We start from the raw sequence: 26,681 nt of genomic DNA, 5'->3' as shown, positions 1-26,681 counted from the left end.
AGAGGAAATTCAGAGAGTCATTAGATCTTACTACAAAAGCCTGTATGCCACAAAACTGGAAAATGTAAAAGAAATGGACACTTTTTTAGATAAATACCATTTACCAAAATTAAACCAGGACCAGGTGAACAATCTAAACAGACCTGTCAGTCGCGAAGAATTAGAAGCTGTTATCAAAAACCTCCCTACCAAAAAAAGCCCAGGACCAGATGGTTTCAATGCGGAATTCTACCAGAACTTCCAAGAAGAGCTAATACCTATACTCCTTAATGTATTCCACAATATAGAAACAGAAGGGCCATTACCAAATTCCTTTTATGAAGCTACAGTTACTCTGATACCAAAACCACACAAAGACTCAACCAGGAAAGACAATTACAGGCCAATCTCACTCATGAATATCGACGCAAAAATCCTCAACAAAATACTGGCAAACCGAATCCAAGAACACATCCGAAAAATTATCCATTATGATCAAGTAGGCTTCATTCCTGAGATGCAGGGCTGGTTCAACATATGAAAATCTATCAATGTAATCGAGCATATAAATAAACTGAAAGAAAAAAACCATATGATCATTTCATTAGATGCTGAAAAAGCATTTGACAAAATTCAACATCCATTTATATTAAAAGTCTTGGAGAGATTAGGGATACAAGGGTCATACCTAAATATAATAAAAGCTATATACAGCAAGCCGACAGCTAACATCAAATTAAACGGAGAGAAACTCAAAGCCATCCTGCTTAACTCAGGAACACGACAAGGCTGTCCACTCTCGCCATACCTCTTCAATATAGTGCTTGAAGGTCTAGCAATAGCAATAAGACAACATAATGGGATCAAGGGGATTCAAATTGGAAAGGAAGAAGTGAAACTTTCATTATTTGCAGATGATATGATAGTGTACATAAGCGACCCCCAAAACTCCACCAAAGAACTTTTACAGCTGATAAACAGCTTTAGTAATGTGGCAGGATACAAGATCAACTCCAAAAAATCAGTCGCCCTCTTATACACAAGGGATATGGAAGCAGAGAGGGAAATCAGAGAAGCTTCACCATTCATGATAGCCACAAACAGCATAAAATATCTTGGGGTAAATCTAACCAAGGAAGTGAAAGATCTATTTGACAAGAACTTTAAGGCATTGAAGAAAGAAATTGAAGAGGATACCAAAAAATGGATGGACCTCCCTTGCTCTTGGATTGGGAGGATCAACATAGTAAAAATGGCAATTCTACCAAAGCCAATTTATAGATTCAATGCAATCCCCATCAAGATCCCATCAAAATTCTTCACAGACCTGGAGAGGACAATAATCAACTCTATATGGAAAAACAAAAAACCCAGGATAGCCAAAACAATCCTATACAATAAAGGATCTTCTGGAGGCATTACCATCCCTGACTTCAAACTCTATTACAGAGCTACAGTAATGAAAACAGTGTGGTACTGGCATAAAAACAGAGAAGTCGACCAATGGAATCGTATAGAAGACCCGGATTTTATCCCACAAACCTATGAACACCTCATTTTCGATAAAGGAGCTAAAAGTATACAATGGAAGAAAGAAAGCATCTTCAACAAATGGTGCTGGCACAACTGGATGTCAACCTGTAGAAGAATGAAAATAGACCCATATATATCACCGTGCACAAAACTCAAGTCCAAATGGATTAAAGACCTCAATATCAGCCCGAACACACTGAACCTGATAGAAGAGAAAGTGGGAAATACCCTACAACAGATGGGCACAGGAGATCGCTTCCTATGTATAACCCCAGAAGCACAGACATTAAGGGCAACATTGAATAAATGGGACCTACTTAAACTGAGAAGCTTCTGTAAAGCAAGGGACACTGTCACTAAGACACAAAGGCAACCTACTGACTGGGAGAAGATCTTCACCAATCCCGCAACAGACAAAGGTCTGATCTCCAAAATATATAGAGAACTCAAGAAACTAGACTTTAAAATGCTAAGTAACCCAATTAAAAAATGGGGCACTGAACTGAACAGAGAATTCTCAACAGAAGGAGTTCAAATGGCCAAAAGACACTTAAGGTCGTGCTCAACTTCCTTCGCAATCAGGGAAATGCAAATCAAAACAACTTTGAGATATCATCTTACACCTGTCAGATTGGCTAAAGTCAAAAACACCAAGGATAGCCTTTGCTGGAGAGGCTGTGGAGGAAGGGGTACCCTCATCCATTGCTGGTGGGAATGCAATCTTGTGCAACCACTGTGGAAGTCAGTGTTTCGGTTTCTCAGGAAATTCGGGGTCAACCTACCCCTGGACCCAGCAATACCACTCTTGGGATTATACCCAAGAGATGCTCTATCATATGACAAAAGCATTTGTTCAACTATGTTCATAGCAGTATTATTTGTAATAGCCAGAACCTGGAAACAACCTAGATGCCCTTCAATGGAAGAATGGATGAAGAAAGTATGGAATATATACACACTAGAGTACTACGCTGCGGTAAAAAACAATGACTTCTCGAATTTTGCATGCAAATGGATGGAAATAGAAAACACTATCCTGAGTGAGGTATCCCAGACCCAAAAAGATGAACATGGGATGTGCTCACTCATAATTGGTTTCTAGCCATAAATAAGGGTCACGGAGTCTACAATAGGTGAACCTAAAGAAGCTAAGTAAGAAGGTGAACCCAAGGAAAAACATATAGTTATCCTCTTGGCTAAGGGAAGTAGACAAAATTGCCGGGGAGAAAATTGGGATCTTGGGGGTGGGGTGGGATGGGGGTAAGGGGAGATGGGGAGAGAAAAGGTAGAAGGGAAGGAGGGGGGGGGGACTTGAGGAAACAGGAGGATTGGGATAAAGGAAGGTTGGATAGGAGAGCACGGAACCACAATTCTTAGTTAAGGGAGCCACTTTAGGGTGGGCAAGAGACTTGACCCTAGAGGGGCTCCCAGGTGCCCAAGTTGAGGTCCCCAGTTAGTTCCTTGGGCGGCTGAGGATAGGGAACCTGAAATGGCCCTATCCTAGAGCAATACTGACGAATATCTTGCATATCATCATAGAACCTTCATCTGGTGATGGATGGAGATAGAGACAGAGACCCACACTGGAGCACTGGACTGAGCTCCCAAGGTCCCAATGAGGAGCGGAAAGAGGGAGAACATGAGCAAAGAAGTCAGGACCACGAGGGGTGCACCCACCCACTGAGACAGTGGAGCTGATCTACTGGGAGCTCACCAAGGCCAGCTGGACTGTGACTGAAAAAGCATGGGATAAAACCGGACTCTTCTGAACATGGCGAACAATGAGGGCTGATGAGACGCCAAGGACAATGGCACGGGGTTTTGATCCTATGCAATGTGCTGGCTTTGTGGGAGCCTAGCCAGTTTGGATGTTCACCTTCCTAGATAAGGACAGAGGGGGGAGGACCTAGGACTTACCACAGGGCAGGGAACCCTGACTGCTCTTTGGACTGGAGAGGGAGGGGGAAAGGAGTAGGGGGAGGGGGAGAAGGGTGGGAGGAGGGGGAGGGAAGTGGGAGGCTGGGAGGAGGTAGAAACTTGTTTTTTTTTTTCTCCTTTTCGCAATAAAAAAAAAGACTGTAATTTTGAGACTCAAAATCTTAACAGGGATAAAATTACAAAATATTCTAATTTTTATAAATGCTGCTAACTTATTGTAAATTGTTAAAAATAATTAAGACATAAAAACTAATTATCTGTCACTTCATGAAGTCCAGCCACTTGTACAATTGCATTCAACCTGACTAAAAATTATGATAATGTTAATGTAAAAACTTTTTGTCATTCATTTTGTCTCTTATAGTTGCCCCCATAGTTGTACAGTTCCCGCCTCCTGACGAAGGTTCGGGATCTACACCATCTGTTATGTTTTATCGTAGCCGTATGATACCAGTCCCTCATACGGCCCCCACTTGGACAGTGTGAAGCAACTAAAAGGAGATCAGTGCCCCCAAGCTGCTGGGGACAGTTCAAGTGATCCCTGAGAGGGGTCGGATGGGACATGGGCCATCCGACTCATCCTCGGTGCCGCTCTGGGCATTGTGTTCAGAACTAAACAGCTGGACTGAAACCCTCTGACTCACAAGCCGTCTGCTTAGCCTTCAGGACCGACTGGACTCTGGCTGTTGTGGTACTCCAAGGCTAGTACTGGCCACTGCTAAGGATGGGATCGGTGCCCTCCTCTGTAAACAGTGCTGCTTCCGCATCAACAGATCCTAACTGGTTTGAGACAAGGCACAAGGACCAGACAGAAATTCAGCCAAAAGCCTCCTCCTCTGTGTGAGCTTCTGGTCCCTCTCACTCTGGCTCCTCCTTTCCGTATCTTTCTCCTTATTATCCCCACACTGCCATTTTCACCCTGTCCTTTAAATGTTTTACTTACTGAACTACCCCCTAGACCCAAACAAAATGTTCCACATAATGGTTCCCAACGCTCTCACCCCCGAACAGCTCCATCTGTTCCTGATACAGCTGGGAAAAGACCTTTTAGAAGCCATGGAGAAACTCGCTCTGGCTGCAGGGACCATCATCCCTTTTACTCCAGCCCTGTTTTCTCCTGCTCCCTTCCTAGGATGCTCTGCAGCTCCCAGCCGCTTCTGCTGGCTCACTCTGGTGCTGCAGTCCTAGCAGTGGGCACTCTGAACCTACTCTGTACCCACTTCCCAGCTCGCTCGCTCACTCGCTCTCCTGCCTCTACCCCTCCCTCGCTCTCCATCTTCCTGGGCAATCGCTAAGTTTCTCTCTGTAACTTCATCCCCAGATGGTAGTCCTATTTTTGGAAGGTTAAGGACCCTCGGGAACATGGTGCCTCGCTGACTGACATAGGCCGCTGTGGGCTTTGAAAGTCACACCTCCTGTTCCAGTTTAGCTCTGCTTCTCGGTCATTCGCCACGTGACCAGTCACCGTGCTGCCTCAGTCTCTTGCTCACATGGTCTGAGCCGATTTTGAAGCCATGCCTTGCCTGCCAGGTCTGACTAAGGGCCTTAAAACTATGGACCAAGACACACCTTCCGTCCCTGAAGTTGCTCTGTCGGGAATCTTGTCACCGTGACAGGGAACATGAGTCTCGCACACACGGGGACTGCTCACACAGATATTTATAAACGTGTACTGGAATCACGGCACAGATGAAGGATGGTGCGCCCGAGTGCACAGTTAGAGAAATGACGGGAACGAAGAGAGGAATTCCTTCACTGGACTATCGGCAGATCCGTGGCCCTGCATGCACAGGAGAATGGCTGATCCCTGGGAGCGGACTTACGTTTTTAGCGGAATCATCCACCGACTCCGACGCCAAGGCCCTGTCCCTCTTAGACCCTCTCATAAAGAAGGACTTTCTTGTCTTACTACTAAAAAACTTTTTCTTCTTTGGGGAAAAGGACGATGCTTGGAGGGAATTAAGCGAACTTCTGTCAATCCCCATGGCAACCAGAGCCTTTGAAAGAGAACAGAAGCAATTAATGAACAGATTATTCCCCCCATGATCATGCAGATGACCTCAACCTCAGTGGGCTGTTCTCCTCTTTCTTAATACTGAACCCTTCAGATTGCTCCTCGCCTCTTTTGAATGTGTTAGCTGGGCTCTTGCTCATCCAAGGAGTGGCTTGGTTTTGCACAGGCCTCACGGTTGTCAAAGGCAGAGTTAACTCTTGCAGTTTCCCCATGACTAACCCTAGGCTGTGCTAGGGGCGATATGAATTTATGCCTGAGGACACTAAGGTCTTACCAGGGGCTTCCATCTGACAAATCTGTATTATACAGAAGATAACACAGAGTGTAAAAATAGGGCTCCTACCTTGGAAATCCTAGAATTGGAGCAGAGAATGTAAGGTGCCAAGGAAACTTGGGGTGGCCTGGAGCTGTGCAAGAACCCAGCCCTCCACCTGCCTCTTGTAGCAGAACCCAGCCCTCCACCATGAGGGAATAATGAGCCTGCCTCTTGTAGAACCCAGCCCTCCACCATGCAAAGGTTCCAAAGAAAAATATCTTCAGATTCACATAAGAAAGTTTGTAGCTGAGCAGTGGTGGCGCACGCCTTTAATCCCAGCACTTGAGTGGCAGAGGCAGGCAGCTGTGAGTTCGAGGCCAGCCTGGTCTACAGAGCAAATTCCAGGACAGGCTCCAAAGCTACAGAGAAACCCTGTCTTGAAAAAAAACTAAATTAATTAATTAAAAAGAAAATTTGCAACAGAGCCTGAATTTGCACATAAATAAATTACAATCTGTGTTTGTTCTAGATGGTACAGGCTTCCAGAATTCAAAAAGCATCAAGACTACATTCTCAAGAATCCTGTGACCAGACCAGCTTGAGAATAACAGTAGCATAGCCAGCCTGAAAAGGGCTTAAATTCTCAGCAAAACACAGGGTACCAAAGGTCTGAAACCTGGCCCCAAGAGGCAGCCTTCAGCTTCCATCACACTGCCTCTGGGTCCCCTCTGACTCTACAGCACTGTCTAAGCCCCACCTCTTTCTCCTCCCTTAACAGCTGCTGGGCTTCTTGAAACATCTTTTCCTTGGCCGCTGTCTCAGCAGCCACGTTCCTGTTCTGCTCCTCATATGCCATGGTGACAACAGCCAGGGTTAAGTTGAGCAGGTAGAAAGAACCCAGGAAGATGACCACCACAAAGAAGAAGACGAAGTAGATGCCAGAGGTCCGAAGGATCTGTGAGGGGCAGAACATAGCTCGTTTCTGTTTTATCTCCCATAGCCCAGAACGATAATACAGTCTCAGATACTCAAGACATCCAGCAGGGGTGTCCAGCCAGTGGCCAGGACAGCTCTGAATGTGGCCTAAGACAAGATGGAGAACTTATTAAAATGCAAGCTAGTTTGCAATATTTTATTACTTAATCACATGGATTTTTTAAATATTTTTTTCTTTATGTGTATTTCCATAAGGGTATGTGGTGTGTGTGTGTGTGTGTGTGTGTGTGTGTGTGTGTGTGTGTGCGTGCGTGCCAGAAGAAGGGATCAGGTCCCCCAGAACAGGAGTGATATACAGTTGTGAGTTGTATGACATGGTTGTTAGAAACTGAACTTAAGAGGGGCCAGTGCTCTTAGCTCTTGAGCCATGCATAAAAGAGAACTTTGTGAATGACAAAGTCCTGCTGCAACATCACACAAAAGAAGCATATGTGTGGCCTACAACCTGCAAGCTCAGTGTGGCCCATGGTGACTCAGAGAAGTCACAGGTTGGACACCCCTCCCAGTCACACAGCCACTCCTAACGTCCTCTCTCCCAGTGGAACTGCCATTCGTTCACAGACTTTCCTGTCTGTGACTCTCTCAAGGATGTTTGCAGGCTTTCCAAACAGGAGAGGCAGAAAAGGGGGTGGGGGAGAGAGAGAGAGAGAGAGAGAGAGAGAGAGAGAGAGAATTGCTAAGGGTAGAAACCTAGGCAGGGGAAATGCATGTAGAAAGAGATCTGTTTGTACGCTTCACTCAAACACTTGCTCCATTGTCTCGGGGTTTCTAATGCTATTTCCGAAGCAGAATCCAGTTGTGCTGCCCTTGTAGATAAGCACTGGATGACAAAGCGGGAGTGGGAGGGTAGGTCTGAAATAAATGATGCATGAGTTGGTGCTCCAGGGCAGAGGTCGGGATGGCACGAGGGAGAGAGAGAGAAGGTAAACAGGAACCTGTCGGTACAGCTTCTCCCAGGAGTCCTGAGTCATGACCCGGAACATGGCGAGAAAAGACCAGCCGAAGTTGTCAAAGTTCGTGTAGTTATAGTCTGGGTTAAATGAGGTTTTGTTGCATGTAGAACCATTGGGACAGGAGCTAGATGTTAGAAGCAAAGGAATAGAGAATAGGTTTTATTTCCCCCAGCCCAACTTTCCTGCCATGGCACCAACCTTCAGAGAACCTTGGGCTCCCTCAAGAAAACATAGAGGAAAAATGGCCACCTCACCACTCCCCCTGCCTGCTGAGTTTCCATGATGTCCCCTCGGGGTCTCTCATTGACACTTCCAGTGGATTGATGAAGAAATCATATTAACCAGGCTTTCACTGAAAGACTAAATGTGGACACAAGGCCCAATAGCAATATAAAAGCCCATATCACAGGAGCTGTGGGTATCAGCACAAGATGGGGCCTGCCAACCTCCATTATGGAAACAGGAGAAGCTCAAGAGGCCCTCCCTCTCCATGAGGGACTATTACCAGTTAGGGGTGGCTGGAGAAGGGGCAGGCATTCCTTTCTTCAGGGTTGTAAGCACTGGTGAGCTGCTAGTGCTCCAGTAGAAAACCACACACCCGTGTTTGTGAAAGCAACCCTAATTAAACTGGGTGGGACAAACACCTACACACACGTCCACACATGCACATATGCACACACAAACACACACACACACACATCACAAACGCAGGAGGGAGACATTTTTGGAAAGAAGACAGATTTCATCAGAAGGAGTGGGGATAAGGAGGCCGTGGGGAAAATCGCTAAAAATCATCATATACATGTACAAAACTGTCAAAACAAACTGAAAAGCAAAAATGAAATGAGAGGGAGCAAAGATGAAATTAGGGGGAGGAACAGAAAAAGAATGAACTTTGAGACAATGGTGATTTGCGTGATTTAAAATAAAAATTCTGCAGCTTAAGAAAAAGTATAAATAGTGGTCATTCGTCTCTCTCTCTCTCCTGGCCCTGGGTCCCACCCACTTAACCACAGGTGCCAGGAACAATCAGGTTTATAAGCTTGCAGTTTTGCATGAAGAGAGAAACACACACTTTTTATTTATTTATTCATTCATCTGCACATACTTTTCTAATAAGCCCACAGAAGCATGTCTTAACCGCTCTTGTGGGGCTGGCTCACGAAAGAGTATCATCGGCTCTCTTACGGATAAATACATGAGTATTTCTTTTGGTGTCTTATTGTTTTTCCATTTATTTAACTTCTCAGTCCCCTTTCAGAGACTTGCAGATCCATCCCCCAAATTTGAAGTATCATTGAATTTTCTGTACATTTCTTGTGAGCTACCAATTCCACATAACTGGGGGGAAACCCGCTATCAACACTTGGAAATAATTTCTTGTTGTTTGTTGTTTGGGGTTTTTTTTTCCAAGGCAGGGTTTCTCTGTGGAGTCCTATCTGTCCTGGAACTCATTCTGTAGACCAGGCTGGCCTTGAACTCAAAGATCTGCCTGCCTCTGCCTCTTGAGTGCTGGAGTTAAAGGCGTGCACCAGGACTGCCCAGTTAGAAATAGTTTTTATTTGAATAATACAAGTCTAAGCTTATGTAAGAAAGGCACGACAGCACGTGCCTGTAATCCCAGCTATTTGGGAGGCAGAAGGATGCTAAGTTTGAGTGGTCTGTAATGAGACTTTGTCATTAAAAGCAAAAGTTAGGAGCCGGGAAAGATGGAGTTAAGGTCACTGGCTGCTCTTCCAGAGAACCAAGCTTCCTGTCCCTGCACCTACGTGTCAGCACACAGCCCCCTGTAACTCCAGTTCCAGGAAAGCTGAACCCCTCTTCTAGCCTCTACAGATACTGCATACACACGACACACAGACATGCATACAAGCAAAGAATCCACACTCATAGAAATGAATAAAAATTTTAAAAATAATTTAAAAGTAAATCAATCAATAAGCCTGCTTAGGCCCAGGAAAATCCTCCCTGAGCACTCCCACTGGGCACAGTCATTACACGAAGACTGTCTGCACATATTCTGAAAGGTCTTGGGGTGGTCGATGTGGGAGGAGCACAGTCTGGACCTCTTACCTGCTGCCGAACCAGGTGCCACACATGACGAAGTCGTCACTATTGTTTTCCTTTACAAAGCAGTCCTCTAAGAGATGAAAGTCATAGAATCAGATTAAGAAAAAGAAAAAAGAAAGATCAACATAAAAAAAAGAATAGCAAATATATCTGACTATTTTTCAAGCAGCTGACTTTAATCCTCTGAAATGACCAACATGGGCCTCCAGAGAGGAAGGAGGTCTTAGAAAGAGAAGAGAGTAAATGGAAAGAAGGCAGGAGAAACAAGAGAATGGATTGTCACCATCACGTCCCTGTTCCGCAAGTAACACACATCATCACCCCAAACGGACCAGAGGCCAGACCCAGGGGAAAGCTGGACAAGACCCAGCCGTGCCCGACATGAAGAGGATGCAGCTACGTGAAGTTCAGGACCAATCAAAACGCAGTAAGTTTGACCTCAAGCCAGAGCAGGTGGGCACAGAAAAAGCACTGACCCTGCAAAAGTAATAAATACTTGAAGTGGGGAGGGGGTCTTGCTCCCTCTGACCAAATGTCTGGTGCTCTTTAGCCAAATCCAGGCATTCTGAACTCACTCTGCAAACCATGGTGAATCAGTGGGCTGAGATCTAAAGAGCAAATGCAGCAGCAGTCTCTGCTCTTGTGGGGGTGAGTCAGATTTTCCTTCTCCAAAGAAACTCAAAGAAAGAGGGAATTCCCTTAAAAATATGTGGAAAGCTCTGGGTGGGTAGACAGAATAACCAAACAGTATGAGTGGGAGCTGATGGGGAGCAGTCAACCACCCACAAACCAAAGGGTAGAAGGGGGAACTCACTGTTGGACGTAGGGTTAGGGCCACAGTTGGTCTTGACACATTTCTGGTTCAGAATCCCCATGAAGAGCTGCTGCCCAACCAGTGCAAAGATGCTGAGGCAGAAGAGCGTGAGGATCATGACATCCACCAGCTTCTTCACAGAGCGCAGCAGGGCCCCGACGATAACCTTCAGACCTGAGGGGATGAGACATTTGGGGAGAAACACCCCTCAGTCCCTGACCAGAAACAGGCAAGGGTGGAGGAGGGGTTAATGAAGGTCTCGGAGGCCGTGTGGAGAGAGCGATGCTAAGCAATGCTGTCAGCATCACCGTACGTGATCTCCAATTACACGGCAGAGCTATGGTAGCAAAGGCAAACAGAGGCGGTTTAGACACCAACAGGACAGAACACAAGACCCGGAAATGAAGCCACACAGGTGCAGTCACCTAAATGTTGAAGATAAACATCAGAAAAGGAGTATCTACCTCTTCAACAAATGATGCCAGGCAAACTGAAAGTCCACTTACAGGCTATCAAAACTTGATTGGTACTTCTGCACAAAAGTCTATTCAAAACGGGTTAGAGACCTTACCATAAGACCAGAATCTCTGTCACATAGCAGGGAAGAAAAAAAAAACAGAATCTCTGAACCTGCTAGAGAAAAATAGGGGAGAAACCGGGCACTGGTTGCGCACACCTTTAAGCCCAGCACTTGGGAGGCAGAGACGGGTGGATCTCTGTGAGTTCAAGGCCAGCTTGATCTACATAGTGAGTTCCAGAACAGCCAGGACTGTTGAATAGAGAAATCCTTGAGAAAAAAGAAAGAAAGAGAGAGAGAGAGAGAGAGAGAGAGAGAGAGAGAAATGAGGGAGGAACAATTCCTGACACAGGTAGGCAATGACACTCAGGAAAAGATGCCGAGGGCTCGGGAGACAGTTCCAAGAACAGCAGCAAAGGAACAACCATCAAAGCAGTAAGGCGGCTCACAGCCTGGGAGCAGCCCTTTGCCTGCCGCACAACTGCACAGGAGCAGTATGAAGAAGTGAAGAACTCAAAAAATTAAGCACTAATAAAACGATCCAGTAACTAAGTGGGCAAATGAATTAAACAAGAAATTTTAAATTAAATTAAGTATATTTTAATTTCTCAACCCATACTTTAAAAATAGCAGTTATGGAATGATTTAATACAGTCTTAAACTGAAGAAGAAATAGAAAATTTTCAGGTTATCAAGCCCCCATTTCTCAAAACAAGCTGCTCTTTAAAATCACGTTTTCTGAGTGGGTCACCGAGAGAAGTGCTTTTGGCTGTGTCTGATTCCAGTCATGCTAATGATCCAAGGAATTAAAAAGAAATCCCAGTGCCTACAACAGCCACCTCAGAGGAGTTACACATGTTGGATTCTTCTGTTTGTGTGGTTCCTACCACTCCAAGAACAAATGGCCAGTTTGTGTACAGAAGAATGCTCAGCATCCTTAACCATAAGGGAGCTGAAAGCTAAAAACTCATGGAGAGAAAGATACTTTCTTGAGGGGTTATGAGAGTGTCAGGGTATGAGTCACCAGCTAGAGGCTTTACTTCCAATTACTGCTACTGGAGGGAGGAAGGAAGAGAAGAAGTCTAGAAGGAGAGACGGGATGGTGGGGGGAAGAGAAAAAATGGGAAGGGAGAGGGATAAAGGAGGAGCAGGGGAAGGAGTGAGAGAGGGGCTGGCAAGAACGCGGGTGGAGGGAGAAGGTATCTCTGTACATTACTGGTGGGGTTATAAATCAACGCAGATGCTATAAAAATCAACATGGACCCTCAAAGACTAAACGTAGAGCCACCAGAGGACATTGTTATACCGATCCTGGGTGTATGATCTCCAAAGTCAGCATGCAGTAGAGATGTCTGCACACCCATGTATATGGTGGTGTCACTCACAATAGCAAAACCAGATAGATGGCTGTGAACCCACCCAATGGGGTGTGGCCATGAACCCACCCAATGGGGTGTGGCTGTGAACCACCAATGGGGATGGTTCTTCTGAAAAATCAAAAAGAGCTCCCATGCATGGAGCCATCTCTCCAGCCCCCATTTGGAAATGTCTTATTAATGTCAGAGAACATTTTAGCTCCGAGTCAGTCTTGTAAGTAGCTCACCTGAGATGACAGAAATTGCTTTCAGAGCTCTGAACACTCGGAAGGTACGGAGAGCCGATAGATTGACTTTGGTACCTGGAAAACAAGTTGCGATCCTAGGAGACAAAAGACAGGGAGAGTCCAGGTTGCTTGGTGCAGCTCCTACATCACGATTCCAAGAGGTCAGGGATTGGCAGCAGCTTTCTTCCATCTCTGTCCATCTTAGCTGTGAGACAGGCTCTCTCACTGAGGGCTTACTGGTTAGGCTGGACTAGCTGATGGACAAGCCCCAGGGGTCTATCTGCCTCATAGAACTGGTGTTTACAGGCACATGCGGCCACAGCCAGCTGCTTTCATGGGGGAGCACAGCAAGGACTTTTCCGACTGAGCCATCCTCCCTGCTCTGGAGCCCATGGTCGTGCTGTCAACAGCCAGGAGCACATAAACGGTGATCTTCAAATGTGAAACTGAGATGAACAGCGCTGCCTCTAATGACCTCTGCCGCTGAAATGGGGAAAACATAGGCAAATGCTAACCTCATTGCCTGCTATGTGCCAGGGAGTGAAATAAGTTATCTTGTGTTTTGTTCTTACAATCCTGTACTTATAGATCCTGGCTTGTAAGAAGCCACAGTTGGTCAGTGAATGAGTGAGAACTCGAGAGATGGGTGTGTGCCAGGAGGCCTCTGACCGGAGTCTGCCTGGTGTTGTTCAGGATCAACCAGTGCTACACCAAGAGATCCCAGCAACCTCAGGTCACCTTGGCCATTCTTGTGAATCTGCACAGAGCCCCAGAGGAAGCAAAGGGACCTTGCTCCCACCCCAAGTGTCTCCCACAAAAATCTTCTAACACTCTTACGCTGTTCCAATGACAATGAAATCCAGCCAGTTCCACGGGTCTCGGAGGAAGGAAAACTCATCCAGGATGAAGCCTCTTGCCAATATTTTAATCACAGCCTCTAAAATGTAAATCCCAGTGAAGATGTATCTACAAAACAAATCGTTCATAAAAAGAAGGGATGCGATCAGTGAGGAGGAAAGAAAGGACCCACTTGGGATGTGGCTCAGCAGGCAGGGTGATTACCTAGCCATGTATGAAGTCCTGTGTTCGACCCCCAGACCCACATAAACCAGGCTTGCTGTGCATAGCTGTAGTCCCAGCAGAGGTGGGATGAGACCGAAACAGGAGGGTCAGAGGGGCTGGAGGGAAGCCCAGTGGTTAAGAGCACTGTTTGCTCTTCCAGAGGACCAGAGTTCTATTCTCAGCAGCCACTTGGAGTCTGACAGCTGTCTATAACTCTAATTCTAGGGGAGGCAATGCCCTCTCCTGGCTTCCACGTGGCATACAGACATACATGCAAGCAAAACACACATACACATAAAATATATAAATAAAAATAAAATACCCTAAATGCAGAAAAACAAGAGTTGAAGGTAAAGAATAGAAAATTATATACAGCGCAAAGACTGTTAAGAAAGGTGAATTAGCCATGCCCAGTGTAAAGAAACTTAAAAAAAAAATTTCACATAATCTCACTGTGTGACCAAGACTGGTCCTTCTGCCTCTGCAGAACTTCTCCCGAGTCCTGGGATGAGAAACAAGCGCTGTCAGGCCCCATCCCATATAGAAGAGTGTTTTTAAAGATTTATTTTTATTTTATTTATGTGTATGTGTGCATGCATATGTGTGGGCACGTGCACATGAATGCAGATGCACTCAGAGGCCTGAAGAGTGATCAGGCCCCCCAGAGCTGGAGCTGTGTATAGTTGTGATCTCCGATGTGGGTGCTGGGATCTGAACCTACTCTTCCTCAGAAGCAGAGTGCTCGTAACCACTCAACTTTCTCACCAGTCCCCAAGAAATATATGTATTTTAAACACATTTTTTTTCAGATCAAGTCTCCATATGTAGTCCAGGCTTCCCTCCAATATGTGAGCGTCCTGCTCTACCTCCTGGGTGCCAGTACCACAAGCTTCTGTCACTGTTGCCTGGCTAAAAAGGGAAGCATGCTGACCACAGGAAAATGTGAATTTACACCGTGATTTGATTGTTTCCTATGCTGATGGTGGCAGAATGAACTGACACAAATTTTTCAGAAAATATTGCCAGCATATGACTATGTATTTGAATACATTATAATGTATATTTGATTCAAGAAAGCTATTTCTAATCATCTATCCTGAAAATAACAATAATCTAAAAGTATTTTTTTTTACAAAAAGATGGCTGGGAAGATGCTAAAATACTAGAGCTTTTGAATGATTGTAGTTTACCAAGTAAAATATCATATAGCCACCAAAATAGATCCTTACAATGGGTCCTCTTTGTGGGCACAAAGAAAATCATTTAAAATCTAGACACAAAAATGCATGTGTTTGGAGGTGAGGCATATGATCTAAATATATTCATGTATGAAATTACCAAAGAATAGATAATGAAAGCTTATGTGTATTGTTTGTTACAAATTTTCATGTTAGAAATATTTTTAATTCTTTTAAAGCCAATTGTTTTTTCTTAATCTACAAAAATAAAATTGAGCCTGCCACCATTTACACTGGGGAGGTAAGACCCACACTGCCACCCTAATTCCAATTTAAGACCATCGTTCTTAAAAAAGAATACATTGTTTTAAAATAAGAGTCTCACTGTAGCCCAGGCTAGCCTTAACATCAATATATATCTAAGGATGGTCTTGAACTTCTGATCTTCCAGTCTTACCTCCCAAGTACTGCAATCATATGAGCTGGGAGTAAACATACCTCCACCATACTGAGAGGCTGAGAGAGGTGGAACCAGCATCCAAGGCCGCAGCAGCCACACCGCTTACCATTAAAAAAAAAAAAACTCACTGCTCCTTGCCAGAAAAGGGTTTGGGTTTCAGCTATACAATAGGACAGATTCAGACATAAAAGACCTCTAAATGAGACACAGTGTATTTTAAAAATGTACATGGGCTCAGGAAACAGAGTAAAAAAAAGAGTACAAACAGTCATAGATTGAAGGAGTAAAGATAATAAAATAAATATTAAAAAGTAATAGAGTTTAAAAAAAGCCACATAAAGATGGAAAACACAAAGATTCTGGATTGCATATATGTTGTGTTTTCTTTGAATTTTTTGACTGTGAATGCCTTAACAACAGAGAGACATTTCAATGTAGGGGCTGGTAAGCTATACCAACATGTATATTTTAAAGGGACCTTGACTTTAAAATTTGAGTCTAATTTAGAGAAGAGGTTCTGTTTTGGTTTATGTCATGCTGGGCATGGACCCAAGGGCTTAGTGGTTTTGAGGCAAACACTCTACAACTGAACCACACCCCCAAGCCCTCAGCTAGACTTTAAAAAAAAGAAAAAGAAAAAGAAAAAACTTTAGGGTATGTGGGTGCAGGGACAGTACTCACTCAGAAATTCCCATGTCTGAAATTCTGTCCCCAAAATTGGCCATGAACATACAGTTGACGACCACCGTGCAGATAATAAACACGCTGAAGAGTGTAATGCGTCCTGATTAAGGCACATACCGTGTTGGATGATCCTGACCGCGGGATGGTGATGGGGACCTCTGAGCTGTATGCATGCAAGTGCATCTAGTCTCTGTGAGAGAAGAAGCCAAACAATGCAGGCCTCCCCCCACCTCTGGAGAAGATTCCCTGCCAAACAGCAGCCTCCTTATCTGGTGGGCTACCCTCTCCTTCCACACATCTGGCTGATAGAGATGAAAAAAATAATACTCTGGCCCTAAACTGGGGGTGCATACAGATCAATTGGTTGAGTCCTTATCCAGCTTGCACGAGGCCCTGGCCTCAGTCCCCAGCATTGCATGAACAAGGCACGGCGGCTCACATCTGTAATCCCAGCAGTATCAGTAATACAATGCCATCCTTGGGTCACAGAGAGTTTGAGGCCAGCCTGGCTACATGAGCCTCTGATGCCATGTGTTCTAGGGACTCCCTCACAGAGAGGACTCAGGTTCACTTAGCTGGGACTGCAGCCTTGCTTGATACATCCTCATCCCATCTCCTACAGTGCTGGAGGGTAAAGCCCAGAATGTTCTGCATGCTAAGCAAGCAAGCACTCTGTCCTGAATACATTCCCAGCCTGCTCAGTGCTAAGTAGGTACTCTACCCTAAGTACACTCCAAGCCTGCTCAGTGCTAAGCAAGCTGTCTGTCCCCTCCCCAATACACTCCCAGCCTTCTTAGCCCTTCCTCTTTGCTAGCCTGCTTCCTTTCTTCCCTTTCTAGAGAGTTCTTCTCTGCTAAATCACTTAAATAAGAGTCCCTGCCACAAACTCTGTTTCCAGGGGACCAGCATAAACACCTATTATCATTCTCAGCAGTATGCCTGTGTTCTGGTGCATGTTGGCCTTCCCTCTCGCGACTTAGCCTCTTACCAACCTCCACACACGCAGAATGCGTGATAATCCCCATATGTCTTTGCCCTTTAAATCGGTGGCTACTAGTTCTGCATCTTAAGAGCCTAGAAGATCATATGTGTCTATGAACTGAGCCATGGCTGGCTTCATGGGGTGAGAAATGGGGTTGAATGGCCAGCATAATCCCCCCTAAGAGATAGAGGCCTCTCAATACACTGTTTTTGCCAGAGAGAAATACAGGCTTAGCCTTGCTAGAAGTATCTGCTATTTGTGTGTGCACAAGTGTGTGGAGTGTGTGTGTATAATGTATGTGTGTGTGATGTGTATGTATGTGTGTGCAGTTCAAACGTTGACAGGATGAGACATGTGCACAGGTGCACATCTGTGCTGACTTCAGGCGTCTTCCTCAATAACTCCCCCATCTTATATACTGAAGTAAGGTTTATCAATTGAACCCAGAGCTCACCCATTCAGCTAGTGTAGCTACACATGTCGCTCTGGGGAACCCAAAGCTGGGATAACAAGCAGGTTATCATAGGTGTGCAGCATTGATGCGAGTGTTGCTGTGAATCTGAATCCTGGTCCTCACACTCATGTAGCAAATGCTTGACCAGCTAGGCCATCTCCGCTACCTATAGGGGGCGCTAAGCCATCTCCCCAGCCTGTAGGGGGCACTAAGTCATCTCCCCAGCCTGAGGTAGAGTCCTTTAAAAAGAAAGGAAGGAAGGAAGGAAGGAAGGAAGGAAGGAAGGAAGGAAGAAAGAAAGAAAGAAAACCTGGAAATAGGGATGTCTATGTTAGAAAACATCTCCGAGATGTTTCAAACACTGTGCAGGTCCAGCAGGGTGCATCCTTCAGCACGGTGTGCTGATGTGGGATTTCCCCCTGTATGCTGTGAATATGTTTTATTAGCATTGGTTAATAAAGAAGCTGCTTTGGCCTGTGGCAGGGCAGAATATAGGTAGGCAGGAAAACTAAACTGAAGGCAGGGAGAAAGAAGGCGGAGTGAGGCAGATGCCATGTAACTGCTGAAGAAGAAGGACTCCAGAATTCTACCAGTAAGCCACAACCTCGTGGTGATACACAAAATAATAGAATTGGGCTAATTTAAGATGTAAGAGCTAGCTAGGAATACACCTGAGCCATTGGCCAGTGTTGTGATTATGGAGGTCTGGGTGGCCAGGAAACAAATGCAGCCTCCATTACAGTGTGCTGCACGGGCTGCCAGCGTACTCCCAGAAGCCACTTTGATGCCTCCCGAGTTCTGCAGCATCTGCTTGTCCTGCTGCTTCTATGCTCACTTAGAACAGAGAGCCTAAGGGTCTGTCTCCTGAAGCTGAGGCTCCTGGACCAGCTACTCACACACACCGCCCCACACAGTACCAGATGCACCGCAGTAGCACTGTGGAAGCAAGGACTGTTGGCTTCCTCTGAAACTAAAGCTGGGAGGAGGCTCAGTTGGTAGAGTGCCTGCCTGGTGTGTTGGAGCCCAGTCAGCCTGGTGTTCAGTTCCCAGCACTGCATAAACTGTGTGGAGGTGCATTCCTATAACCCCAGAAGGTGGGAGGAGGAGCCGAAGGTCAAAAGTTTGAGATCATCCTCTGCTACATAAGGATTTCAAGGACAGCCTGGCCCTGATTCAAATTGATAATAACAGTAACAATAGCACACCCATGGATCCCCGGGGCTTGCACATGTTTATTTCCCACAGCCTGGACTTAGGGAAAGGATATGAATGGACAGAAATCCGAATCACTAAACTTCTGACAGGGTTGAAAGGCCCCAAAATGAACAACGCCCGCTTGGCACTGAAGCGATATATCGTCCTCTTCTTGTTCAACACCATAAATGTCTGTGAAGAAATCACAACACAGATATTAACACATTGGCAGACAATATTCTTCAAGAACACATTTGGAGCGAATTCTAGGGCACCATGGCCTGAGCCCTGATTAGTAACCGCAATTTCTGGTGGCAAAATGGTTGACCAGCTACCCTGTGACTTTGGAGGCCAACGGCTCCCATTACATGGTCTTGGATCCAAGATCAGTGTGCTGTGGGCTGTTAATGTTATAACACATGCTGGAGAACACAGCCCCAAAGCCATGGAAAGCAGGGTGTGGAGTCATTCCCGGGCAAGCCAACCTTTGATGTGGAACACTCCACAGGACATATGTGTGGAGCCCGCTTAGGAAGTGAGCTTGAACAGCCACATATAGCAGGTATCTTAAATTACTACCATTCTCAAAGACATTTCTGTAATTCGTCTTATGAGACAAAGAGAGTTGGAGTCTATATGGTCATTACACAGCAGGTCTGAACAGTTCTAATGAAATAACTAATCTGTTCCTAACCTTTAAAATACGTCAGGGGCTGAGGAGAGGGCTCAGCACCTGAAGGTGCTTACTGCCAAGTCTGAAGACCTGAGTTCGATCCTGAGGACCCACATGATGGTAGGAAAGACCTGATTCTGGCAAGTTGTCCTCCAGCCTTCACACATGTGCTAAGACATGCGCTTGCATACAACACACACAGACCCACACACACATATTCACTCACACACACTAAAATTGATTGATTGATTGATTGATTGATTGATTGATTGAACAAATAAATTTCCAGGGAAATGTCAGTTGTTATGTAGTGTGACGGATGATGTTGACTGTTGAGCTGACAATATCTGGAATCATCTACGAGTTTCTGCGCATCTCTGAGAAGGACTTTCTAGGTTGTGTTAGTCAAAGTGTAAAGACCCATCCTAGATGTGGGTGATGCGATCCCATGGCCTGGGATCCTGACTGAGTGAGCAGAGCGGCAGTTTTAGTCCCCACATCCTCACTGTGGATGAGATGTGGCCAGCCACCAGGACCTCCTGGCCTCACAGACTGTAGCCCCACAGGGTGACACCCAAAGAACCTTTCCTCCATTAAGTCGCTTCCTGACAGGAGTTTGGCGACAACCACAAGAAGAGTGGCCGCCACACAAAGGCCCTCGCTCTCTCATCCCCGACACAAGCAGGGCAGATCTGTCTGTGGTCCTTGCCTGAGGAAGGAGGTGGGTACTGTCCCTAGGCATGGAGGCGTTGCCATCTGTCAGTGGTTGGGGCTCTGCTGGCTCTTACTAGGGAGATCCACAGGTGCCAGACACGGGACAGACCTGCCAAATGATGAGTCCCCACCTCGACAGAGCCCAGAGGGCTTTCTTACTTCCTTTCTGTTCCATTACCAAAAGCAACTCAGGAGTAAGGGGATTAAACATCCCAGTCCGTCTTGACAGGAAGTCAGGGCAGGCGCTCCAGGCAGGAACTGAAGCAGAAACCATGGAAGAACACTGTCTGCTGATTTTGCTCTCCATGGCTTGTTCAGTTTGCTTTCTTACACAGCCCAGGATGATCTACCCAGGGTGGCACCTCCTACCGTGAGCTGTGCCCTCCCACATCAATCTGATGGCAGCATTTTCTCAACTAATTTTTCCTCTCCCCAGATGACCCTAGCCTGTATCAAGTTTACAACCAACCAACCAGTGCACATACGGTGCTCAGCTCTTCCTAACTTGTGCTCCTGGGCTCTGGGAACAAAGCAGCCCTGGACAAGAGCTTGTCACTCACCGGCTTCTGCCATCTGCACCAAATTCTCTTTTTCATTTAACAGTAGACCTGCTTTCCTAGCTGTATGGAGAGCAACAGTCACAACAGCCTCACAGAGTGGGAGGCATCGCCCTCTTCCACTCCATTGCTCCCCTGGTGTTAGGGAAACACCGCCCGTCCTCGTGATCGAGCATGTTCTCAGATAAGAAGGACAAACCCAGAGCTGGGAGAGTCATGCAGTTCTGGTTCTACACCAGGTCATTCCAGCCACTTCTCCCATCAGTGAGTGGCTGGACGCACTGATCTGGAAGCCATCTGTCTGCAAGAGAGCCTTTCTTATCCCACACAACAATATGAAACGGGCCGTGGGGTCCTTCAGTGCTAGCAGCCTTTGAGTCCAAGACTTCTTGGAAGGGTCCTGTGCCTTCCTTTGAGTAAACTGAATTCCAGAACAGAGAGTGGCCTTCTGTCTGAGGACAGTCACCCCTGACGACAGGGGGACAGTATGGTCCTGCTCCTGTATACTGTGGCTGTCCTGAGGCTTCCACTTGCTGCTTTAAATATTTTAGCTAATGATGCATTTCACAACACTTGCCAGGGCTTTAACGACAGAAGGGTAGGGTGCAGCTCCTCCAACCTGCTGACACATCCCACCTCTTTCCTGTGGAGGAATCCCCAAAGGAGGGAGCGGGGACCTAAGTTGCCAATAACTAAGTAACTCTTAAGATTAGGTCCTGGTTGTTGGACCTTATAAACGCCGGGGTTCCTCGTCTTTAGGGTGGCGCGTCTCACATCAGTGTTGAGCACACACACCACCTGAGATGATAGGTGTGCAGGGCTCAAAACAAGCTCCTTGCCTTCCAGTTCAAAGAGTGAGCCCAGGCTAAGAAGTGATGGCCCTAAACCCAGATCCTGCCCCCTCCATGAGGAGTCTGCGGCTCACAAAGTCATTGCCTGTTCTGTGGGCTTCCTAGCCAGCTCCAAGGCAGAGAGAATTCTCCCAACCAACTCTTCTCCTACAACCATGCCTTCAAGAGGCACCTGGGTTTCTGGAGCATAATTAAAAGGAGAAATGAAGCCTTCTCTTTTTCTCATCATCTCTCCGTCCCTTCCACATGTACTCCCCATTTCTTCTAACTGGTTCATCTCCATCCCCATTGGTCTATCAAGTCTGATGTTTCCACTTAAACAACATACACCCAGCAGCCACTCTTTGAGAGGTCAGGTTTCCACTGGTGCCAGCAAAAGATGCTGTTAGCACCATGGTCATTATACTAAAACTACCCCCCAAGTTCCCAGAATCCTCTGCTGGACCATACAATTGAGGATGGCAAAGTCTTCTGAGCCCTTTAAAAGAGAGAATCTGAATCCTGTCAGGGTGATGGCCTCACAGCCCAGGCTTCCAAGGAGCCAAGGAGAGCCCAGATCATACTTCCTTATTTTAGAATCATTCTACAATTTCCTGAAAAGAAAATTACATCTAAGGGGGCTGGAGAGATGGCTCCGTGGCTAAGAACACTGACGGTTCTTCAAGAGGACCTGAGCTCAGTCGCCGGCACCCACATGACAACTCACAACCATCTACAACTCCAGCTCCAGAGGATTTCACCCCCTTTTCTGACTTCTGTGGGCACTGCACATACATGGTACATAGACACACATATACAGACAAAACACCCATGTACATAAATTAAAAACTAATTTAGAAAAAGCAAAATTACATATAGGGATGGAAGATGGCTCAGCAGGTGAAGGCTCTTGCCAAGCCTGAAAACCTGAGATTGATCCCAGAAGGCATGTGGTAGGAGAGAGCCCACTCCCCGAACGCTGCTCCCTGACCTCCACACGTGTGCCACGGTACATGCATACACGTGCGTTTACACAAAATAGAAAGATAAATGTGACAAAAGTAAAGAGCAGAATATATGCAGTAGATAGATCGTGGAGCCTCCACGGGGTCACCTGGGGCTTGTGTACCACGCACGTAGCCTTCACTGACGGGGTGCATACTCTACATCAATCCGTGTAACTTTCATTTATCTCACCTAACAGCCTAGTAAGCCTACTGTCCAGATGTCTTTAAGATGCCATCTGAAAGGGGCATCCCTTCACAGGGCTGTCCTTTGTTGATGTCAGCACGGTTGACAGTTTAGAAAGTGCGTCCACAGCTTGTCTTGCCCTGGGGTGGGGACATCAGCCATTTGTTCCCACGTTAGAGACAGGAAGTGAGGGTCCGGGTGACCATTTGTCTGGAGTCATGAAGCTAGTCTCGAGCAGTAGTGGCCTGACCTCCCTTCCCTGTCTGCCACGCTGGCCTGTTCCCTGTGTTGACCTTTTAACCTTTCTGAGGACTGAGCCTCATCTCCCTCCCCGGCACAAGCGTTAGAGAAAGCAGATGAGACCACAAGTCCGTTCTCAGAGTTACAAAGGCAAGGGTGAAAGCAAGGGAGAAGAGAGGTGCTGCCTGCCCTCAACACAGCCCAAGAACCAGTGTGGTTGTGAGCTCAGGACAGGGACACCCAGCATCCATGAGGAAGTACCTTATGGTCTCTGTAGAACGGGTCGAGGTCTTCCAGGGGCTTTGCAATCAGATCACGAGGAATGTCACCGTAAAGCTTAGGTAGCTTTCTGGAGGCCTTGAGGTCAAGCTGAGGCCGAGGCTGGGGCTCAGCCCCTGTCGTGTCTTTGCTCTTCTTCTTCTCCCTCTTGATAGCAATGCGCTTCTCTATGGCAGCCAGGGAGTCAGAGGTGAAGGGGCGGAAATTCCTCTCATCTGGGAAGATCACTGGGTAGTACCTGTCCTCCATCTTCACCCTTGGGACAGAGATGTGTGGCAGAAACAAAGCTCTCAGGGTGGGGACATTGTCCTGGCGGTCTATAGATGCTGAGGTGACAAGGCTTGGGTATTGGCTGTCTGTGGGGTAGACAGGAGAGGGCTACCATATGGACGCAGTAGAAACTTGGGGCATAGAATTGATAGGGGACAGGAGGGACAGACAGGGGCGCTTCATATTCTGTGTGCTTTTCATGTTGTAGAAAGGGTTCTGCATGTATACATTGCAAACTGGTCCTCTAGAAAAGCAGCAAGTGCTCTCAGCCACAGAGCCATCCCTCCAGCCCCAGAGCCAGCATCTTGACGCACGATCACCTTCAATCAATAAAAGGATAAGGGAGATAAAAGCAGCAAACTGGAACCAGACTCCATGTATGTCTGAGGGCCAGGAGCCCTACTCCTGCTGCGATAGCAGAGAGAAGCAGACCAGGGGTTTGGCACTGTCAGAGCCCACAGCACAGAGCACGCCAACCCTTCAGAAAACACAAGGCTGCTGAGAGCAGAACTGGAATTGCAGGCAGTGAAACACACTGCCCAGGGGGTATCGGTACCACTTGCTGTGATAGCACGCTCTTGAGGAACCCACAGGAAAAGAAGTAACTTACATTGATTCAAAATGCATTCATCTCCTCAAAAGAAGAAACGAGGGGGTAAGTGTGCCTGTCACCAAGGCTGAAGGGCTGAGCCCACTCCCCCAGACCCATATGCTGGAAGGAAAGAACCAACTCTAGTAAGTCTACACCATGCTGTGGAACACGGGTGGAGGGAGAGAGAGGTGAGGGCGTGGTAAAATGTTCTCAAAGAGTAACAAGGAAATGTCTACAAATGCGGTCAGAAACCTCTCCAGCACTTCACAAGAGCCCAAACCTCAGGTCCCATGTTTCAGAGATGACTATTGCTACAAAGACTCACATGAAAGTGGGGCTAGGGAGATGGCTCAGCGGTTAGGGGCTCTGACTGCTCTCTTCAAAAGGACCTGAGTTCAATTCCCAGCACCCACACAATAAAGATCGTAATGATCCATATATCTAGTTGAGGGATCTAGCGCCCTCTTCTGGTCCCTGTGGGCACTTCAAGCATGCGGTGCACAGACATACATGCAGACCTCACACCCATACATATAAGACAAAAGACTTTTAAAAATTAAAAATTTTTAAAGTAGGAAATATATCCATTCCAACACAGCAATTGATGCCAACACTGGAATATCAATACAATGAAGCAAGGCAGCAGTTGCTCCAGAGGTTAGAGTGCACGAGCAACTGACCCAGAGACGTTGCAATGGGTGAAACGCTACATAAAGAATTCAAAACTATTAGTTTTTTAGAGATCACTGAATTGCAAGGAAATAGTGGGACAAACTAAGAAAGACAAAATAGGATACGAGCGAGAAATTCAATAAAAAGACATTTTTTAAAAAAGCAAAGCAAGTCTTGGGAATGAAATGCTCATTGAGCCAGTAAAAAGATCTGAGCAGAAAGCCCCACTCCCTCTGGGACCAGCTCAAACAGAAGAGAGCCTCGGGACTGAGCCCAAGTGAGGAGCTAGAACAGTAGATAGTGGTGAAGAAAAACCCTAAGAACTCTGGAGGGGAGAGGCAAGAAGACCAGAAGTTTAACATCATTCTTGTCTACACAGTGAGTTTGAGGCCAGCCTGGGTTAAATGACATTCAGCCTTAAAAATCAAAGACCAAATTTACATATTATTGAGCAAAGACACAGAAAAGTGTTTAGGGTAATGGTGTCAAAAAAAAAACCTTCCCAAGTCTTGGAAAAGATACGGACATAAGCGTACAGGAGGCGTCATGACCAGATGAGAGATTCCCCCCACCGTATTATAGCTATACACAACAAAGAACAGAGGGAGAAATGGGGCCCTTCTGAAAAGGACTCCAGTATCTCCGAAAATAATGTCAAGAAGTGAGAACTGGGATTATATCACACTGAAAAGTGTCTTATAATGGTGGAAAAATAAACAGAGTGAACAGACAGCCTACAGTATGGGAGGAAAATCTTCCCTGACCATTCGTCCAGCATAGGATTAATGTGCATCATGTATAAAGAAATACACCAAGTGGACAAATAAGCCAATAGAGACATGAGCAAAGGGTCACAGACAACTCTCTAAAGAGGAAGGACAAGTGGCTAATGTAAAGGAAAGGTTCACTGTCTTTAACCACCAAGGAAGAGCCAAAGACACGCTGAGGTTACATCTAAGGCTGGAGCTTACACCTCATTGGTGGAGAGTACACCTAGCAGGTGGGCGGCCCTGAGTTTAATCCTCAGTATGATAAGTAGAAGATAGATAGATAGATAGATAGATAGATAGATAGATAGATAGATAGATAGATGATAGATAGATGATAGATAGATAGATAGATAGATAGATAGATAGATAGATAGATCTTATCTCACCCCAATTAGATTGCCTATAATTAAAACAAACAAAGGCCATTGAGGAGGCAGAGGGAGCAAACTGTACACACTGCTGGTGGGAAAGGAAATTGTTAAATCGCTATGGAAATCCATAAAACAGAAGTACCGTGTAGACCAGATACAACACTCCTAAATTTACACCCTGATAACTCAGACAGCACCCAGCAGGGATAGCTGCACACCCACGGCTTTTGGGGGCACTCACGATATCCAGCTTTTGGACTCACCCTCAATGTTCGGCAATGAACGAGCATCACTTTAAATGAAATATATGTGTGCTGTTCAACAATAAATAAAAATGAAAATATGGTGCCTGCAGCAAGACAGATGGGACAGGAGACTGCCATGTTCACTGAGACAAGCCAGACTCTTTCTCTCACCTGTGGAACCTGGATGGGGGGACAAAGTCCTAAGGGATGACTACTGAGGAAGAGGAAGTGGAGAGCAAGGGAGAGATGACTGAGATCAAAAGTTATTATGTGCGCATATGGAAATACAGGGACACCCGCTGTTCTATGCAGTCAACGTACACTAGTAAAGTATTAAACAATAAGTAAGCAGCTATCACAAGTGAGAAAACTGGAAGGGTCAGAGAAGGTGGAGAAGTAACCTTTAGCAAACTCCATCCTTGTCTTATTAACGGACAATTCAGTAACTGTTACTTAAGCTTTGATAAATGAAGAACCTGGGAGTTCAAACATCCACGGCTGAGAGCAAACATGGGTAACGCAGAAGCTGTGCATAGGGACAAAGGTGGGATCTGAAGAGCTGGAAGCCACTCCCCTAGGAGGAGAGAGGA

At 46.1% G+C, this 26,681-nt stretch overlaps 1 protein-coding gene across 1 annotated transcript in view; it reads right to left on the bottom strand.

Moving 5' to 3' along the window:
- Scn11a (sodium voltage-gated channel alpha subunit 11) overlaps window positions 1-23,420 on the bottom strand; it is a 76,594-nt gene extending 53,174 nt beyond the window's left edge. Inside the window, exons 1-10 of the mRNA XM_041676947.1 lie at window positions 23,154-23,420; window positions 18,761-18,879; window positions 16,055-16,147; window positions 13,511-13,639; window positions 12,674-12,768; window positions 10,554-10,727; window positions 9,743-9,809; window positions 7,652-7,793; window positions 6,478-6,675; window positions 5,274-5,447 (exon numbers count right to left, since the gene is read on the bottom strand). Coding sequence (XP_041532881.1) covers window positions 5,274-5,447; window positions 6,478-6,675; window positions 7,652-7,793; window positions 9,743-9,809; window positions 10,554-10,727; window positions 12,674-12,768; window positions 13,511-13,639; window positions 16,055-16,147; window positions 18,761-18,879; window positions 23,154-23,420 — 1,458 coding nt within the window. The remainder of the gene's footprint in view (window positions 1-5,273; window positions 5,448-6,477; window positions 6,676-7,651; window positions 7,794-9,742; window positions 9,810-10,553; window positions 10,728-12,673; window positions 12,769-13,510; window positions 13,640-16,054; window positions 16,148-18,760; window positions 18,880-23,153) is intronic.
- Window positions 23,421-26,681: the final 3,261 nt, after the last annotated feature.

Source organism: Microtus oregoni, unplaced genomic scaffold (assembly GCF_018167655.1).
Source record: "Microtus oregoni isolate MIOR12 unplaced genomic scaffold, Mior012 000028F_ref0000031, whole genome shotgun sequence".
Taxonomy (NCBI): Eukaryota; Metazoa; Chordata; class Mammalia; order Rodentia; family Cricetidae; genus Microtus; species Microtus oregoni.
Note: the sequence above shows the minus strand (reverse complement) of the source record. Positions and strands in the feature narration are given on the sequence as shown.